Source organism: Sinocyclocheilus grahami, unplaced genomic scaffold, assembly GCF_001515645.1.
Source record: "Sinocyclocheilus grahami isolate Dianchi unplaced genomic scaffold, SAMN03320097.WGS_v1.1 scaffold392.1, whole genome shotgun sequence".
In the NCBI taxonomy this organism is placed as follows: Eukaryota; Metazoa; Chordata; class Actinopteri; order Cypriniformes; family Cyprinidae; genus Sinocyclocheilus; species Sinocyclocheilus grahami.
Genome location: NW_015505571.1, coordinates 949,585 through 971,166, shown reverse-complemented (window position 1 = coordinate 971,166; position 21,582 = coordinate 949,585). Strand labels below are relative to the sequence as shown.

The 21,582-nt window shown below is 37.7% G+C and overlaps 1 protein-coding gene across 1 annotated transcript in view; it reads right to left on the bottom strand.

The window, feature by feature from the left end:
* Positions 1-20,113, bottom strand: part of LOC107550219 (OTU domain-containing protein 7A-like) — a 36,024-nt gene extending 15,911 nt beyond the window's left edge. The window contains exons 1-6 of the mRNA XM_016231461.1: positions 19,845-20,113; positions 10,805-10,987; positions 9,675-9,893; positions 7,886-7,987; positions 7,586-7,713; positions 5,524-5,636 (exon numbers count right to left, since the gene is read on the bottom strand). Of these exons, the coding sequence (XP_016086947.1) occupies positions 5,524-5,636; positions 7,586-7,713; positions 7,886-7,987; positions 9,675-9,893; positions 10,805-10,987; positions 19,845-19,929 (830 nt within the window). The 5' untranslated portion in view covers positions 19,930-20,113. The remainder of the gene's footprint in view (positions 1-5,523; positions 5,637-7,585; positions 7,714-7,885; positions 7,988-9,674; positions 9,894-10,804; positions 10,988-19,844) is intronic.
* Positions 20,114-21,582: the final 1,469 nt, after the last annotated feature.

The window sequence follows — 21,582 nt, the reverse complement described above, 5'->3', positions numbered from 1 at the left end:
CGAACCAATCTTGGGGACGGATACACCTGAAGATGCATTTCTGCGTGAGCATCTTGAACGAGAGCCTGTGAGGGGCCCGGTTCAAGACGCGCAGATCCAAGATGGGCCTCAACCCACCGCCTTTCTTGGGTACAATGAAGTAAGGGCTGTAAAATCCCGTCCTCATATCGGCTGGAGGAACCGACTCTATCACGTCCTTCGCCAGCAGGACTGTGATCTCTGCACGCAAGACAGGGGCATCTGCTGCTTTCACTGAAGTAAAGTGGATGCCCCTGAACTTGGGAGGGTGCCGGGCGAACTGAATCGCATAGCTGAGAGGTCAGTGGCGGAAAAAAAGGAAACAAAAGATTATCCGTCCGGCCCTCCTCCGGGGGAGGGAGTGGTGCATTCACCATCTCCTGAAGAGCAACTCCCTCCATCTCTGGATTGCCCGTCTCAGGGCCTCTTGTTCTTTCGCTTACCACCAGGTCTGGCGGGGGCCTGGACGGGCGGGGCGGCAGCCCTGCGACCGGCTCCACGGCGCAGCTTTGCTGGAGGCTGCTGCGGACGCTGCGCAGGAGTGGGCTGAGGCGCTGCCACCGGCGGCCGGGTGGAGGCAGCAGCTGCACGCCAGGGCAGGATGTACCTGATGGCCTCAGTCTGCTTTTGGGCAGCGGAGAACTGCTGGGTGAAGTTCTCCACTGTTTCACCGAAAAGGCCGGTCTGGGACACGGGGGCGTTCAAGAACCGTGTCTTGTGGCATGTCGGCCAGACACAGCCAGAGATGGCACTCCTGGACCACCATAGTGGACCCAGAGACCGCGCCGTAACCTTCGTCGCTCGTAGCGCGAGGTCCTTTGCGGTTCGGAGTTCCTTGAGAACTTCCGGGTCGTGACCACCCTCGTGCAAGTCCCTCAGTGCCTTGGCCTGGTGCACTTGCAACAACGCCGAAGCGTATAAGGCGGAAGCAGCTTCTCCACAGGCCGTATAAGCGCTGCCGATCAGAGCCGACGAGTGCCTATAGGCCCGGGAGGGGAGCAACGGTTTGCCCTGCCAAGTGGTAGCGACATTTGAACACAATTGCATCGCAACCGACCACTCCACCTGGGGAACTCCCTTGCACCCCTGTGCTGGACCCCCATCAAGGGTGGTGAGGGAGGATGTGCCACTGGGGCGGTTTCTGGCAGTGAAAGGTGCCGTCCATGACCCAGTGATCTCATCATGCACCTCCGGGAAGAAAGGCACTGGGGGGGGGGCCCTGAGAACCAGCGCGAGCCACCCCGAGAAACCAATCGTCCAACCTTGAGGGTTCGGAACGCGGTGGAAGATTCCACTCGAGCCTGACACTCTCGGCAGCCCGGGAAAGCATAGCCATCATTTCCGGGTCCGTATCCGGCACCGCTGGCCGCCCAGAGGGCGGCAACGCTGACGGATCTTCATCCCCAGAAAAGTCTTGCTCACCCTCCGATGCTGCAATCGACATCCGATCGTCGGGGGAGCCTCAGAAGAAACAGGTGGTGCCCCCCGGGAGGGTCCAGCCTGCTCTTTCGAGAGCTTCACTGGTTTCGAAGTGCCGGCGGGATGGGGAGTCCCCGGAGGGGAATTCCTCACCATAACCGTAAGACCAGTCCGGCCACTGACAGAAAAAGGGTGCCACCAGAGGGAACCCTAGATCTAGGCAGTGGCACGGGCACTCCGCCCCCTTGCAGGTAACGGAGTCTGGTCCACAACTCTGAGATGGTCATACCCCCGCAATGGGAGCATGAGTCATCCACAAAAGCCACCTCAGCGTGCTTCATGGCCAGACACGAGAGGCAGTGATCATGACCATCACCCGGTGCCAGGTAACGACCGCACCCAGAAACACACGGACGGTAAGACATCTTTAAAAAGATGCGTCTTTAAAAAGACGTTCCACCCGTGAAGCTCTTTTAGATAGAAATTGCTCTTTTAGTGTGCTGAAGCGCACAGGAGAGATGGCCGTCTGCAACACACACAGGGGGTAGTGCAGCCTGATGTGTGCAACCCACTCAACACAGGAACACTCCTGTCGCCGATCCATCATGCAATGTGAACACAGACTGCTATATCAGATAGTCGTGCAGTGTGAAAACCACGGTGACCCCACGACTTTGAAAATCGTGCAGTGTGAACTCGGCATTAGAGCAGTTCTGGAGATGTTGTTCATGTGTTTACGTTCTCATTTAGTGAGACAGCAGACGCTGAAATCACCGCGAGTGTCAGGCGCGCTTCATAATGTGTGTAGTAAATTAAACCGTGCGTCTGCGCCATTCATTAACAGAGACAGGCAGAACATGCATAATTCATATTTAAATCGACTTTTGCGGCTTAATGTTTACAGATACTAGTCCATATCGTGATTTGATTTAAGTGTAATGACCTACTTTTGATTAATTCATTCAAAATTTGACAAATTCCGTGACATTCGGCGTTAAACTGTGAATTCTGTTTTTATGACTGGATAAAGACTACACAGCGTAATTTTCCCGCTTATCATGCGGCCACTTGCCTGATGTGAACATAAAATATCTCACATACCACCACTTGTGAATGAGCCAGTGTAACGCAAATATATCTGAAAGGTCTGCGAGAGGATATGGTCACGTTCTCGCGAGACACATTGGAATCTCGCGAGATTTCGTGCCACGAGATCTCGTCACACCCCTAATAACAATATAACATCTTGCACCTAATTATGTCACAAAAGCATTTTAAAAGTATCACATTTACATATATCACCTACAGTATTGATACAGAAGTTAAAAAGAAAGCTTCTGGTCTAAACATGTTTGTCATATTGTGAGAGTCCAACATAATAAAAACCTTCCTTATTCCATTGTGCTTTCCAAAGCTTTTTAACAGGTAAAACTCTTCATGCACAGTACCATCACTAACTGGATTATTCATCAACATGCAGAATGATTTATTAATGCATCCCTTAAGTTACACTGTCTTTTGAAACTGTACTAGACTTTTAAAATACTGCATCAGACTTACTAAACATTGTATATTACACTTATTACCTGAATAAAGTGACAGTTCAATCTTTTGGTTCTTTTACACAAGTCAAAAAAGGAACCAGTTCATATTTAGCTCACTATTGTGAGAGCAGACAGAACCGTGATCGCTCTGAGAAAAACAGGAAGCTATATTTTCCAGAAGACTCAGTCTGAGGCATGACCTGAGACCTGGCGGTTGATGCTTTCACTTCCAGTCAGTGTGACTTCAGAAGGCAGATTAAAGGTAAAGGGTAAGATTCCTTCTGAAGCAAGATTTGGTCGAAACTCTTTCGACCGCAGCGCTTCAGTTGACACTACTGAGAGGAGAAACCAAACCAAACCAAACTGCTCTCTGCCTGCGCAGAGTTTCCACTACGCTGATCTGTGACCTGAGATCAACTGTTCTGGTTGACACGCTCAGTTAAAGGTGAAATAACATCTGCAGCACTAGCGTCACCAAATGGAACTGCAAAAATATGGACTGTTTTCAAACAGGTTACCCGAACACTCCTCCTGTCTGCCATTGGTCAAACAAACACTCCAAATGCATGCTATTGGCTGAGCCAGTGTTGCCATGCTGGGCTGGTCGGAATACTCAAACAACAAAGAAATGTTTTGAAAACAGCACAGAGACCCAGAGTTACACTTTTGAGAGGAATCAGCCTACAAGTGATTTACTTATATTTGTCTCTGCATGTGAAACTGAGAAAGGAAAAAGTATTTTAACAATGAAAAAATACACATTTCATATTTAAGGTGAGTTTTTCTAGTTCCATGGTTATGGATTTACAGGACAAATTTCAGAAAAATGTGAATCGTATTTTCCAAATCCACTACAAATTTTACAGAACTATGGCTATTCAGAAAGGAATAATACAAGCATACTGCTTCTTCACTCCATTACACAGTATATACTGGATACTACGTTTAATATAAAAACAGCATATAATAACAACGATAAATGCTTCAAACATTAGCATGCAGCATTTCTTCTGCAGAACACAAATTTTGAAGAATGTTGAGGTCCAAAAACTGCTATCATTAACTAAAACAAAGTATTTTTGTTAGTTGAAGTAAAGCTAAAATAAAATAAATGCTGTATATATATATATATATATATATATAAAAAAAAAAAAAAAACTGGAATAGGAATGACTTTGAAGTACTGAAATTAGTAAATGAAACAAAACTAAAGCTCAAATAAAAATAAATACAAAACAAAAACTAATAAAAATCACTACAGCATATAAAAAATATAAAAAATTAAACATGAATTAAACAAAAATGAAAACTAAAATATAAATATAAAAATATATAAAAATGTTTTAATAAAAACTATAATCGCATATAAATAATATTAATGTAACACTGCGTTGGACATTATTTTCATGATTTTCATTGTATGGCAAAACATATTTTTCGAAATATCTTTTTGTGTGTGTGTTCTGTAGAAGAAAGTCACACAGGTTTGAAAAGACATGAGATTGAGTAAAGGATAATATAATTATGATTTTTTTTTGGGGGGGGGGGGGGGGTATACTATCTCTTTAATAATTTAGAATTTTAAACAATTAATATTTAAAATAAATTCACAAAAAAAATCCTATTAGTGTCAAATGTTTTTTTTTTGCAGCCCGATTAAAAAAAACATAAATCTATAAAACATCAGCATACTACTTTTTGTTTATTTCTCCCACTGGAAATGGGAGGTCATGTCAAGCACATTGCATTAAGCATACCACACAGTTGCCTCATAATGCACAATTTGGTCACCCAGTCATTCGGATATAGCATTCAAAAATTGTACATACTGTGTACAATGTATACATACAGCAGAAAGAGTCGCAGTATGGCAGTATGCTATTCTGAATGAAGCCAAATATAAAGTAGCACGCCAACTACTGCCACTAGATGGCAGTGTCACAAATAAGCTCAACTTCATTGCATTCTTCTCCATGCATTATACCAGTCCCCCGTATTGCAAAGAAGGTTCTTGATAGATTCTTTGTGTTGTGTCTAATGGCATAGTGTCCATCTAAAGGTCATGTGTTAAGTGAGGATACTGGATGGAGTTAATCTCTAGTGGCCTCTAATGGCAGTCTGAGTACAGTGTGAGTGGGTCTGTGGGAACTGTAGCTAGCTGGACATACTAGGACATCTCATAGTTTGCCATCAATTTGATTCCATTTTTTTTTTCAAACTTTGAAGTGGAAATTATTACACATCACCTGTGACATACTGATTAATGCCTTGCAAAATGTACATACGTATATAGTAACGTGTGTATGTGTGTGTTACTGTTATGATTGGTAAATGTGCGTAGGAAGATGATATGAAGGTTTTTTTTTATTTTTTATTCTGTAGCATTCGATGTAAACCTATTGTTGTAAATGGTTACACAATTTGCATAGGAGGAAGTGTTTGTAGTTAAACATCTATACAGTAGGTGGGAATGGAAAGACAACCAAATATGACATAACAAGATGTAACTGTTTGTATGTGAGGGTGTGTGGGTGAGCATTACCCTCCGCTGGAGTTGCCGTTCTTGCTAAAGTGTGTGCGTGGCTCACTGGAGGCCAGCTTCAGCAATTCGTTCCACTCTCTCTCCCATTCCTCCTCGGTGTACACCAGCCCCGACTACAGAGAGAGAGAAAATATCGCTGATTTACAGCGTTTCCCACAACATTACTTGCAACATTTTCACTTGATATTACACCAGAGATGTCCTATTTTATATCCATCACACTCGTCTAAAACCACCAGAGCTCATATTATAAATTAGCCTAATACTTCTTATTTATTGAAAACCCATTAAACTCAAGAAATAATAAAAATGAACAATAACAATGTGCACATGCACAACAGTGCACATGCACTTTTTTCAGTTTTATAGCCTGTTTTATCTCAATATGCACAAGTTCTATAGGAAACACACCCACTCGTTCACTCACTCTCCTCCACCTCTCACACAAACATTTCCACTCCATCCACACCCACTCGTTCCAAAAGACTTTAATCACTGATATTCGTTCAGCAGAAGCTGATTCAAGAGCTCCGGGCCTTCAGGACAATGAAAACAGTGCAGCTAATAAAGAATTCAAGGATTTGCTATCGATCACAATGCTGATTTCCTGTCCTCCGGTATGCTGTTACAGCAATAAGCTCTTACGCTAAAAGCTGTGGAGGAAACGCACAAGCTAATCTGCAGAGGTGTTTATGGGGAGAGCCATAATGAACTGCAGGCTAATGTTTATGCTTTACAACACTTGGCAGATGGATTCTAACCAAACTACTTGAAGGAAGTGCATATTGTGCTTTTAATATCTAAGTAGGCACCTAAAGAAACAAATCGAGGACTAAAAAGAAACGTGCCTATGTAAACATGAACCAAAACTACAGCGAACGCCACATTAGCATAACAGTTCTACGTAGTTTATAAGGACAGTTTTAATATATAAATAAATCAAAACAGTATGTTTTAGAACTTGTGTAAAAGATGCTAACGTGGTAGCAAAAAGATACAAAACTGCTAAATAATAATAAAATAAAAAATAAATAAAAAGTAGGTCAAACCTTTTTAGTCATTGATTTGTTTCCTTAATTGCGTTTAAGTAGGCAGCTAAGGAAACAAATCGAGGACTAAAAAGAAACATGCATAAACATGAACCAAAACTACCATAAATACAGTATTAGCATAACATGCATTGCTGCTGTTTAGTATAGTGAAGAAATCGGTAGTTTATCTATGCGTAAATCATAGTGTTTTTTTTTTAAAACACTTAGTAGTAAGTATATGTTTTGAAGTTTAAATATCAAAACAGTATTTTGGTATGTTTGAGTAATTGTGTAACAGACGCTAACATGCTAAAACAGATGCTAAAACTTAGTAGGGTAGTTACAAAATGGCAAAATAATTAGATCAAGGAAGTTGATTACGTTTCTACGCTTACATCTTTCGATCTTCTTAACAGAAACATAAGTGATTTAGAACAGAAGAAACCGTGAAAATGATAACAGTGATAGTGAACCTTAATGCTAACTGATTTCCTTTGATAGTTTATCATGATTTTTATCGTGTATGTTAGGTTATACATAGAGTGTGTGTGACATAAATGTAATCATCAGCAGAGTATATGCATACTGTACATGCGCAAGCCAGAGTTGTCTCGCACATGCAACTTGAATTTTTTTGCGTCATTACCATAGTTTGTCCACAAGGTGGCGACACTGGCCTGTTGTTTCACAATAAAAAATTCAACGAATGAGACGAAATGACAACAAACTACTTGAGACGCAACAACAATAGACCATGTTGAGTACTTGCCTGAGTGGATTTAGAGATACACGCAACTCCAGTTTAAAAGAGTACAAATATACTTTTATTGCTCATAACTTCTGGAGAGAAATAGCTCAAACACTAGAACAAGATTAAAGGACCAAGATTGAACTTTTTAGTGCACATGGGTTGAAACATGTCCTTGCATGCTATCAAATGGAGTATACATTGAAAGGCGGTGCATTTGGCTACATGCATTCGGTAAACATTCACACCAAAACTGAGTATGAATTGCGTGTTAGCTGCCAACCTCTTTGTTCTGTTGAGTCTGTTGCCACCTCCACCTCCTCTTCAGAGCTTCTCTCTCCGTTCCGCTCTTCATCATGGCATACAGACTCTTCCGCAGCACCAGATCCCGGTCATGGAAGCCCCACATTCCTGGAAAACACGAATAGCCAGACACATGACACCATATTAGAGAGAAACATACAACAGTGAAGTGTTTCTATTGAAAGGAACATCACATGAAATCTAAAAATGAATGCTTCTCTTTTGTCCAGATGTTGCAGGTGTTCGTATAATACATGAAAGTGAATTCTTAAAGTCTCACCTAAAGAAGCTGCATGCAGAAGACAGTTGCCGTCTCCTGTTGTCGCTAACGGTAGTAGCTTCTTACAGCTGGTGCACATGGTGGACCACCAGTTTAAACGACCTACAGAACAGTTTAAACACACTGACATTACTCAAACATGGACTAATTAACTCCATCCAACATCCCATCGCACTCTCGAAAACCAAAATCAATCTTAAACCTTAAAAAGTTACTAGTCATACTGCCAATGATCTTTATTTAATCGTCACAGGCCCTATTTGGTGGTTTGTGATTGTCCTAGCATTGGTCGATTGTGATTTTTCTGTTCATTTTGGGCCCTGAATCGAAAATACGCTTATTTATACGAAAATTTGTTTAGCTTAGTTATAATGCGTAGCTCACTAAGCATAGCTTTTTTCCTGGCATGCACTGGAAGAATAAACAGTCTTCTGCAGCTCTCGGCCCTGAGGGGGTTTGAACTGGGCATTGACCATTCGCCCACTCTTTTCTCTGGAGCTGGCGAAGCTCACCGTGGGTGAACATCAGCGCCTCCACCCTCAGCCCCTCTGCCCTCCCTTGGGATAGGGTCTTCCTCCCACAGTCCAAAAGCATTTCCAAAGCCCTGAGGCCATGTCCAACCTGTTAGCATTTCACTATAGTATTTAGCTTGCACAGACTGGAAATGCGTCCTTGCAATACTTGAACTTTTGATAATTAACAATCTAGTTTAAATGTAGTTTAAAACACATGTGCCATTCTTAGAAGCTTTGAATTCATGTTGGTTTCAAATGGTTTTATATCACTTTCAGCAAAAGATAAAATTTAATAACTCTAAAAATGTCATGTGGTGTAACTACCAATAAATTGTAAATATAATTTTCTTAATCACATTTTCTTAATCACAAATCAAGGAAAGTTTTTTTTAAATACAGATTTTAAATACTACTACTACTACTACTACTAATAATACATTTTAAATTTAATTTGAAATTAAATATAAATTATTAATTAATAATAATAATAATTAAATATAAAAATATACTAAGTTGTATATTAATTTAAATTATCATAATAAATTAGTATTACTGTTACTACTAACTACTAATCTGAACTAACCTTTCCTAACCTTTGACACTTTGACAACCTTTGTCAATGGGGTCTACATGGATACTCTCTAGGATATTGACTGGTTTTATTTATTTATTTTATTTAATTAATTATTTTTTTAATTATACTACAAGACTTAAGTTTGGAGGACAAAAATATTTTATTATTATTTTATTATTATAAATATTTTACTAAACATTAATGAGCAATGAAGGAGCATGACTGAATGAACAGACAGACAGACAGACAGACAGACAGACAGACAGACAGACAGACAGACAGATAGATAGATAGATAGATAGATAGATAGATAGATAGATAGATAGATAGATAGATAGACAGACAGACAGACAGATAGACAGATAGACAGATAGACAGACAGATAGATAGACAGATAGACAGATAGACATTTATTTTTGGGAGAACTATTCTTTAAAATGTTACATTTTGGTGTTATCAAGAGCTTTGTTGTATGGGAAGTGCAGGTCTGTATTCGGTTCGCTTGGCTTTGCTGTTGATTCAAGATGAGGGATTAGTTTAATTCTGTTACTGCTGTATTGTGTTGACTCTAGCAATCGAGTTTTATGCAATCTAACTGATAGTAGTACTGATCATAAATCTGTGTTTGTCATCACTGCAGTGAAGGGCTAGGCCTGGGATTCACTCCACCACTGATCTGAGAGCAGCGTTTGGCGCTCACCGGCCTGCTCCAGGGCCACCATGGTGGATTGCTCAATGAGGTCACGCTCAATGAAGCTGCGAAAGTCCTCGCTGTACACGCTCAGGTCGGGCAGCTGGAATGTGTAGATGGGCATCTCCAGGGGGAACTGCTCCCTGGCACAATCCCCTGACACCTGCAGCCGGGCCAGAGACATGATGGCAGAGCTGGCATGGGAAATGCCCCGGGACAGACGCTTCTCTGGAAGAGAGAGAGAGAGAGAGAGAGGAAAGAAAAATCTAATTATTTATAAATATTTCAACCATATTTCCTTTCTTAACAAATGTTCCGGGTCTTTTAATGTTAATCACTACTGCACAATATGACAGACATTCAATCAATCAATTTTTTTTTTAAATAAGAAAATATGCTAATTATTAAAACCGGTTTTTTTTTTCTCATTTAAAAACAAAACAAAAAACGATTATTAAACTTTTGTAAATGTAATAACTTTCTCCACCTCTACTTTTTTTCCTTCTGATGTAACAAAGTCCATGTGGGCAAGAAAAAAAAATTAACCAATAATATTTTTCAGAAGTACTTTTCAGGATTCAATCAAATCCCAGTAAATAAAATGAAGCCCCACCCTATATTATTTTCCCCAAAATATGCTTTTTCAATCTGAAAAATTACATGAAATAATTTAAATGCATTAATACTGACTATTTATATTTTCTTGAATGCTAATATGACATGATACTACACAAAATTGTTTTATTATCAACTGAAAAGTGAAGGGGGTCATCTTTGTGACACTAGTGTCACCAAACTGCATTCATTGGTCAGAAAAACAGATAGCTCCACCCCACACTCACACCATTGGTTTAGCCAATGTTGTTGTTCTTGGACTAACTGGGATTCTCAGGGAAATCAGCCAACAAATGGCTAACTTACAGTATACTTATTTCTTTGCATATTACAATGATGGTAAAATGGAATAGCAACAGATCCATATTGTCGCATACATCCGAGTGAAATGGATTATCGAAAAAGAAGAAAATATAGGACATGAATTTTCATTTCATGCCAACTTTAAACTGGTATGGGAGAAAATATAGAGAAAACACAACAATAAATCTCAACAGGACGAGCTGTTAGAGAGCTCTGCTTACCCTGAGTGTTGTCCTCTTGTTTCTGGGGGCATTGCTCAGGCTTGCTGATGTGCTGCGGGGTACTGCTATGCTCCGGCTGCTTGTAGTAGCGGCCCTCATTGAAGACGTGGGGCAGGTTGGCAGTGTGAACCTGCCGGAGCTGCTCATAGTCGTTGAGAGCGGCGCTCAGGTCCCAGTTTTTACCTGGTCCACCACAAACAACACAATTCATGATACATGGTGAGAATATGCTAATGCTTTAGCGTCAACTGTCGTTTTCAAACTGAAAACTGTCATGGCAGAGGAGGAGAGAAAATAATCTGGAAAAGTTCAAGTTAATTAAATTGTCAACATGTTTGTAACTATGTAACTTAACAACAGCACATGCTACTACATACGTATAAACTCTATCACCCCCCTCAGGATCACAGTTTGTTAAAAATGAAAAGGTAATCGCACACATGCTCTCAAAACAATGCTGTGCATCAAATATCCAATAATTATTTCTTTGTTAACACTGATAAATAATATGATGCCCACTATTTTACAAGGAAACAGGAAGCGAAATCAGACATCAAAACACTATAATAATATAATAAATAATACTTATCTTGCTTAGGCCAAAAATTAAATTTCAACAATGTTTCCATGCCCATTAAATAGGAGGTCATTGTTAATGAACATGGCCCAGGCTTCCTCTTTCATTTCACCAAGCTACTCTTTGAGTGCACCTGCCAACTCCCATAAGGCTTTTCAATCTAATCCCAATTACACCACCTGCCAACACGAGTGCCACAAAATGCTTACAGTTCACATCAAACCCTAAACAATGGAGTTCTACTTCACATCAAGCCTGATAATATAGAGGGACAAAACGTTTGTGCTTGTTTGACAATTTGATGAAAAAACAATAAGGATTTGTTTTTGGCTCAGTTCATTTTGTCTACAGATAGAGAGAAAGTTCATACCAAGTAAAACGGGAGGAAATTCACAGGAAAGACAGAAAAGCCAAACCCTCTAATGTGAAACGACAGTCACCTAAAGACTCCTACACACATGCAGCTGCTTCCATGTCCTCCAGCGACTGTCTTATCTCTGTAACCTAAAGGCCTTGCAGGGATCAAAGAAACAGGTCGGTCTAATCATCTACAGAGAGATGCATGCAGCCTGTGTGTGTTTTGCTGTGGAAAACAAATGTCTCTGCAAAGATAGTAAAACCTGAAATCACCAACATAATGTACAATTTATTTTACAACATATTAAATAATGTACTATGTCCCTAGATTTTAATACCTAGAATTTAACGTCAGAATGAGAGTCCAAACAGCTGATAAAAACATCACAATAATCCACAAGTAATTCCACACCACTCCAGTCCATCCATTAACATCTTGTGAAGTGAAAAAAAAGCTGTGTTTGTAACACAAATCCATCGCTAAGGCATTCTAACGTCCTCCAGTGGAAAAGTCCAACCCCTGTTCTCCTCTCACATTAAAATCCACCGACATATTTGTTTAGAACTGTTTTGGACTGTTTTTGCTCATAAACGGTGCTTGATCTGTGCACATTTCTCTCCTGATTCAGACGAGATGACTTTTTCATTGGAGGAAGCAATATTATGGATAAAGGACACGTTTGAAGTTAAAAACGCCTTAATGCTGGATTTGTGTCTTACAAACATGCAGCTTTTTATGTCACAAGACATTTATTAATGGACTGGAGTCGCATGGATTATTGTGTTGTTTTTATCAGCTGTTTGGACTCTCATTCTGACGGCACCCATTCACTGCAGAGGATCCATTGTTGAGCAAGTGATTTAATGCTATATTTCTCCAAATCTGTTCCTATGAAGAAACAAGCACTTCTACATCTTGGACAGCCTGAGGGGGGAGTACATTTTCAGCAACTATTTCTTTAATGATCAAACCTTTTTGGACACTTCAATTTAAATTTAACACAAAAAAATTCTGTAATCATTTGAAACCTAGCATCCATTTGATTTCTAACTGGCTCTCATCGGTCAGTCTGAACAGAGTTATTACATTCTTCCTGTAGCCTATGTAGCACCAGAACCCACATCAATCAATACAAATCGCATTGTAGTCTATGGATTTGTGCATCCTTTGACCAGCCAGAAATTTTAAAAGACATTTTAAGGCTTAATCGAATGACCGCTCAGCACCTCTGATACATCAAAAATCGAGCAGGTGAAGAATGAAACTGGACAACTGACTCTAATTTGGTGCTTTTATGTGCCTTTGCTAATGAACGAAGACATTCACAGTTCTTCAGCAAGATGTTCTTTCAGTAATTAAACTTCTTTTCCCGTTAATCAGCTGCTCTGCTTTATTTACGTTGAGGAGAGTGACATTGTATTCAATTACCCATGAGATGTGAAGGGACAACATGTTAAATATCTCACAGAGACAATAGCCATTTTTGTTTCTGAAATGAAAAGCTTACTATAGGCTGACTACATACTGAATACTGTACACTATACACTGTATTCCACTAGTACAACGTGTGAAACAACATATTATTCAACAACAAATGATTCGAACCGTAGTGTGCAACATATGAATACAGAAAATGTGCATTCACAGTATACTGCAGAAACAATGCTAGTAGTAGTTGCGATACCTTATCAGTCCTTTAGAGGGGGACAGTACACCCCTCGCAAACCACAAATAAAGCTTCAACAATGACACGACTTAAGACTTTTAGCTTTATCTTTTTGTAATGGGTCTTTAATCCTAAAAGTGAAATTGCCATGTCATGAAAACGTCATCTCTCAATCACAGCAGTGACTGAATAGAGCACAAGGCTCATACCAAAATGTCTGCCAGAGTCAGCTGAGTCATTTTTCCCAGAACACCTCTAACCGCACAAAGGGCCTGTTCCTGAGATGAAACGCTAAGGCCCTTCCCACTCAGCTTTCCACAACAGCTTCTGTGACGGTGGATCCGCAGGGAGCCGATGGAAGCGGGAGACAGACAGCAACAACAGCCAGGTGGGATGACGTGTTAATGATGAGTGGCACTGACAACCGGGGACACATCCTTCCCCTGCCACCATCTATCAGTCAATCAGACCTAAACACAAGGGTGGGGATCATTTGAGCCTTGTGACAGATCTTTGATCTGATCTGAGAGCAGTTTTGTGTGGTTTGGTGGGTGAAATGATCAGTGAGAAGTTTTAGTTCTCAAAGAGCTCCAGCTGTTTGTCTTGTCAAAGTGAATGAGTAAGATATTTGTTGTGAATATATATTAGTTTTGTAGTATTAGACAAGCAACACACCTCTGAATCGCCTAGCATGTTCATGACATGCTAAAAACTCTGCGAAAACTGTAGCAACCGCATAGCAATGCTTTGTCAACCATCCACACCAATAGATGTCAGTACAAAATCCAAGACCAACCCAAGTACATTTTTACAGTAGTTAAAAGGAAGGTTCCCCAAATCATTCTTATATAAATTGCTGCTTCAAATGTAATGTATTTACATAAATGTATGCTTGCATTTCATGAACGAGGTCCTATAATGTCACACCTGGATTTGTCCTCTGGATATCTGTGGAAATTAAAATGAAATGAAAGGTTTTTTTTTTTTCACTTCAAACCATTGATTCCAGCTAAAATACGAGTCCTTTGTCCATAATATCACTTTCTCCAGTGAAAAAGTTGTCTCGTCTGAATCAGGAGAGAAATTAGCACAGTTCAAGCACTATTTACAAGCGAAAACAGTCCAAATTAGTTCTAAACACATATGTTGGTGAATTTTGATGCGAGAGGACAACAGAGGATGGACTTTTCCACTGGATGAAGTGTTATTATGGATTATGGACTTCACAAGACGTTAATTGATGGACTGGAGTGGTGTGGATTACTTGTGGATTATTGTGACATTTTTATCATCTGTTTGGACTCTCATTCTGATGGCACCCATTCACTGCAGAGGATCCATTGGTGAACAAGTGATGTAATGCTACATTTCTCCAAATCTGCTCTGATGAAGAAATAAACTACGTCTTGGATGGCCTGAGGCTGAGCAAATGTTCTTTTTTGGGTGAACTATTTCCCTATGGAGAAAATTAATGGAATTTTTACTTCGGGAACGCAACTGTTGCACTTTATCGGTTGTAGGCGTTTCCAAATCATTTGTGATCAGATATTCAGAAGCTAGGAACAATTCCACAGGCCAACAATAACACTAGGGCATCCAGCGGCAATAGTGTTTACTAGTGGTATAGCGACATGATGGCGCTGCAAACAGGGCAGGGCAGAGGTTACTGAGTGCATGTTACATAAATATCAGTGCTTTGTGAGCGCTTGAGATTGTGCGTGATGGCTGGGACTCTGTAGACAGCTGGCAGGGTCTGCGCCCTCAGCCAGCCTTTGAATAATAAGCCCACTTTATCTCTCATTACATGCCCCCATTCAATAGTTCCACTTCTTCTTGCACGTAAACATGGAGGGGCTGACGGTGAAAAGTTCCCAGCCGACCCGATGTTTGACCCCCTCTGCAGACATCCGAGCACTTGTGCGGGATGATAACGACATTCCTGCCTTTTGCTTTTTGGGAACTACGTTATAAACTTCATAGGATACAATGGATTATATAACCGTGCAGTAGGAGAAAATCACCATTTTATTTCCAGACCTAATAAGCCATAAACATGTGGATAGAGGGCCTCTATCAAGCTTTTTTAGATACAAAGTATGTTGTGCTTGACTGCAGCGGGGCCATTTATTTGGGATCTAGGGGAGGACTGAAGGCACTTCATACCCTTTTCATTCATAACAACGGCTTGTTAGAGGCAGGATTGTTTTCATTGGAGTGAAATGTCAGCGGTGGGGCCATTTAAAGGACATTAACAAATAGCTAATTCTGAATAACAAGCCTCAGCCTCAGTGCTTTTACAGCAGCGTTCAGAGAAGAGCAGTTAGTACTGATCTGAGAACAGTCTTGTGGGTTTTTTAGGACAGGCTGGGACAGGGAGGTGTTGATCCTAGATCTTTTTCTGAGGAACATGCTTGCTGATAGAATTTAACAGCTATCTATTAATGCAGAGTCCTCAGAGAAGGGTTTAAATGTACATTTGCACAGAGATAGTAGGGCTGCTTATGCAACATATAAAATAGCTGGTTCAGTACATTCACTCTGATGTATGACATGATTTATGGAGAATAAATGCTGGATCAGACAAAACACTCAGCAAACTGCTTAATATATGGAAATGCATATGAGTACTTGCATCACATACAGTATGTGTGTGTGTGTGTGTGTGTGTGTGTGTGTGTGTGTGTAATACAACCACTACTTCATATGCAAATTAAATAAATGAACAAATGAATGAATGAATTATATATATTGTATATATATTGTACAATATTATATATTGGACTAAATTAATAATAATAAATACAAATAATAATGCTTAAATGCTAAAATTTTTAAATGGTATAATTTATAAGTAAATAAATTATATACTTACAAAAAGCATATTATACAAATTACAAAATTTATAGGATTATAATACATAACCTAAATAAATAAATAAAACAATTTATATTAATATATATTGACATATATGATTAAATGAATATTGCTGCTTTAAATACTGCTGAAAAATCTTAAAATGTTTTAATAGTTTATACATAATAATTAGTATAATGTGATTTATAAATAAAAATAAATAAATTACTATACAAATTCATGTTTTATTTGACTAAATTAAATCAATATTAATGCTTAAATAATTCTGAAAATGTTATAACTTAATAAATAAATTATTGGTCTAATTTAAATTATAATTAATTTGAATTACAATAAATTATTATTCATAATAATTCATTATGAATTAATATTAACAGTTATTAGCATGCTATTAAATTAAATGAATAATACTGCTTAAATAATGTTAACATAATATAATAATATAAAAGTTATAATACTTTATAAATAGATACAATTAAATAATTCATTAATTAATGAACAATAATTGACAGATATCTCGTCCAGTCAGCGGTGAGTAATCCCAAACCAATGGCGCTGTCTCAAACTATACCTACCTCTTCCGGTTTGTCTGATTTGTCGTGTTTTCTGACTTGTTAATTTGTTTTCGGATTTGTCGTTGTGTTTTCTGACTTGTTATTTTTTTTTAGAATTTGTCATTGTGTTTTCTGACTTTTGTTTTCTGAATTGTTGTTGTGCTTTCTGACTTGTTGCTGTGTTTTCTGAATTGTTGTTGTGTTTTCTGAATTGTTATTTTGTTTTTTAGACTTGCATTTGCGTTTGTAATTTGCTATTTTTTTTCAGAATTGTAATTTGTTCAGCACTTCTCGGCCACCGTAGTTCTGTCTTACGAAATGTATATATAATTGTACATAATTGTATAAATTAGAGTATATGTGTAACTTTTAAATTAATGTACTATCATATAATAATATAAAATATTGACATTACATTTTTTTATAAATATACATTTTTAAATGTATTATAATTGATACAGTATTATACAATTATTTATTTATTTCAAACTTATAATATAATCTGACTCATTTAAGCATTATTATTCAATGAATCAATAAAAGTACTGTACATTTTAATGATAACAGACTAGACTAAATTAAATAAATGATGCTTGAATGTTAAAACTTGAAAATGATATAATAATTTATAAGTAATAAATCATTTATTTCTTTTAAATGATATATTATATCACATTTTGAATTATAATAACTTAGATTGTTGTACTACTTAAACGACATATTAGATAAACAAATAAACAAACAATCGTATAGTACAATTTAATAATGGTAATAATTTATAAATAATACTATTAAAATAATAGTATCATTTATTTATAAATAAATAATATTATAGTACAAATAAAATATAAATAAATAATAGTATAATACAGTTTAGTGATAGCATGAGATGAGATGACATCAAAATGAATAAATCTGAAAATGTTAATATATAATAATCATCATCATCATCATATAATGTGATTTATAATCGATACTGTCTATAATGCTGTCTAGGTAGGACTGTAACACACTTCTTCATTTTTGAAGGACATTTTTAACTCTCTTATTCTTTTTTGTACATCGTTTCTCAAAAGGGTGCACTTCTTTTCTTCTGCTGGCTCTATTCTCCGTCCTATTCTTTTCTATAGAGGGAATATTTCTCTCCTCTCGGCCTTGACTTTTTGTTTGTCGATATGTCTCTCACTCTCTCTCTCTCTTTGGCCCGTCTCCTCAGGACAAACTGCACTTGTGGCCCTCCACTCCTCAATGTTCCACTCAATGGGCACAAAGGCCTCCTGGGGGAGCCTGGTCGTAAAGCCATCACACGAGCCCTAAATCTGCCCTGCCGCCCAGTGTGGCAGGCCCTCCCTGCTGCCAATCAGAGCAGAAGACCAGCACAAAACCCTTATCGCAGCAAAAACCAAAACCCTCGAGACCTTCAAGTGAGTCTGGAAAGAGTCGTAAGCGCCATCAACAAGCCAAAAAGTACTAGAGTTAAAAGACAGGTCTAAGTACACTGCGCTCGGACTTAAACTAAAATTTCTACAATAGAAATCATGAATAGAGAAGCTATACATCAACTCATTAGACTGGAGAAAACAACCTAGCCTGAATTAAATCTCAAGCACAGAGCCATTGTATTTGACAGTGCATTTTGCGCTTGACTGAACCATAAACTCCATGTAAGCACACATGGGACAAAAATCAAGCCTAGACACACAGACAAACAAAAGCAGAGACGCGTATCCTACACAACTGTCCCAGCAGCACTGTAAATCTAGTAAAGTTCAGCAGTTTACCTTACTATATGAGGTACAGTAACACCAACAAAACTACTTTTGAAGAGGTCATATCATAAGAAATCTAATTCAAATTTTCTCTTTTAATTTATATAGATTTAAAGCGATTATATACTTGTATAAATACAGCATATATTCATCATACATAACTTTAAGTTTGTACTAAGTTTGGGGTCAGTAATGTGTGTTTTTTTGTTTTTATTAAGACTCTATTCAGCAAGGGTGCATTAAATTGATCAAAAATTACAGTAAATACATTTATAATGTTTGCTATTCCAAAGAAATGCTATTCTTTTGAACTTTCTGTTCATTAAATAATTAACAAAAATGATAAGCTGCACAACTGTTTTGAAAATAAAAATCAGCATGTTTAAATGATTTCTGGAGGATCATGTGACACTGAAGACTGGAGTAAAGCTTTGCATCACAGGAATAAATTACATTTAAAAAAATATTCTCATATATTGTTATTATATAATTTAACAGATTATAAAATTTAATAATATTTCACAAAATTATTTATTTTAATTTTATTTTTGATTCAATATATGCAGCTTATATACAAATAATAATAATAATAAACAACAACAAATCTGTCATGGTGCCTTATATCAGATATTAGATACTGTGTCAAATACTGTGTCTTCCAAAGGCAACAGATCCACTCTTTTTACAGCGCTGCTATAAATTACTGCACATAATATAGCTGACATACTATTATACATTTGCCGCCGTTAATATAGCCATTAATGGACTGAAAGCAAACTCAGCATGAGGGCTGAAAACCCAAAGCACCATTGACACATTGAGAATTACATTCTCAGCAATACAAGATTATATACTGTATATATATATATATATATATATATATATATATATATATATACACACAAATTACAATAAAACAACTCTAGAAACATCCACAAATAACTACAAAATAATACATTGTACTAAATATATATACAAACACATGCAGCAATTGATATTCTGTGACAGAACAAAAGTATTTGGAGTGGCTGTCAAACATTAGTGGATCATGTTCACAGAGACCAAGCCGAATACTTTTGGAGCTCTTAAATTAAGTATCACCAGTCTTAAATGTAACATCGGGTGTCTACAAGAACTAATAACCAGCAATACACAAAACCAGACATCTGAACAAAATTAACCTCCAGTACTAGAGCATATTTTTAAAAAAGAGAAAAAAGAAGTGCAGATCAGGTCTCATACCTTCCAGCAGGTCTCGTGCCAGACCCGGTTCTGCCCCTGTGGACCGAACAAAGTCTGACAGGACCGCATCCATGTCCAGAGTCATGGGATCATGTGGCTGCGCTGCCTGCCCTGCAGCTTCACACTCTCATCTACACAAAATAAATCACAGGAATGATCATGTAAATCAATGTAGGACATCAAATAAAGGACAATACAACAACAAAAAAAGAGACTGAGCGCAAAATGCAGCATTATCAGTTCATCAAGCTATTATGTACAGTTTGATCACATTCAGATTAATCAGAGATGAATGCAGCCTGAGGAATGAGTGATATGACTGAGGAGTGACTGCATTGAAAAAAAAAATTGGTGTAGGATTTACTTTGAAACAATTTTCACTCAGAAAATGGAAGTAAACTGCACAAATAATTACAACGAAACAGCAACCCACCTAACAAACATATGTTCTAAGAACATTTTGCTAACATTCCCATTAAAATATGAAAACATTATTTCTAAATGTTTTGTTAACTTTCAAAATGTCCAGTTTTTAAAATGTTTTTAAAACATTTTTTTTCTTGGTTATATGAACATTCCATTTTATAATTGTGAAAACATTATGGAAATGTCATTTTTAATGTTCCCTGCATGTTCTCAAACAAGTACACTGTAAAAAAGTAACTACATATTTTCCAGTTTACAAAACATTTTGAGTCTCAAATATACACTCTAAAAAATGCTGGGTTAAATATAACCCAGCGCTGGGTTAAAAAGGGACAAACCCAGCTATTGGGTTGTTTTGTCAAAACAACCCAACCGCTGGGTCAAAACAACCCAATAGATGGGGTTGTCCCTTTTTAACCCAGCGCTGGGTTATATTTAACCCAGCATTTTTTTAGTGTAAGAAATGCAGTTTCCTGAAATTACATAAAAACCTGTCAGACTAACAGAATTCATTAGCCGAAATGTTCCATGAACGTTCCATGCTAACATTTTGAGAAACACTAGATAACTTTGAAAAAACATTCTATTAACGTTACGTTTGTTCATAACTTTAAGAGAACATTGCCACAACGTTACAGTTCTGAGAGCGTTCCCTGTTAGCCTCGGAAGTAACTATAGTAAATATATAAAAACAAAATAAAGACCAAAAATATTTGGAGTGGTTGTCAATCATTAGCGGATCAAGTAACATTGAATAAACATGAAATGTTTAAGTAGAATGAATGAAGTAGTATTTTCTTGCAAAATGTACTGCAATAATCTCTGTTACATTTACTTTGAAAAATCATTTTTTAGAGTGTGTGGATCTCACAACAGCTGACAGTGAGACACCTGGATATGATTACACTGCTAGAAATACTAACAAACTCCCAAAGAGAACAGATAATGCTTGATCTGGCATAATCTGCTTTAATTTGAGAGAAGAAAGAACCAGATATATCATATTGTACTTTACTTAGTAATTAAAGGGACAGTTCACCCAAGAATGAAAAATTCTGTCATCATTTAATCACCCTCATGTTGTTGTTTTTTTCTTCTTCTAATACAATATTTTGAAGAATATTGGTAATCAAACCCCATTTTGGTTTCTGGACCCCACTGACTTCCATAGTGTTTTTTTCTTCTTCTCCATATTATGGAAGTCAATGGCTACCGACAACTCTTTGTTTACCAACATTCTTCAAAATATCTTCATTCTTCGTTTGAACATGAAAGAAGGTATTTTGAAAAATGTTGGTAACCAAACAGTTTT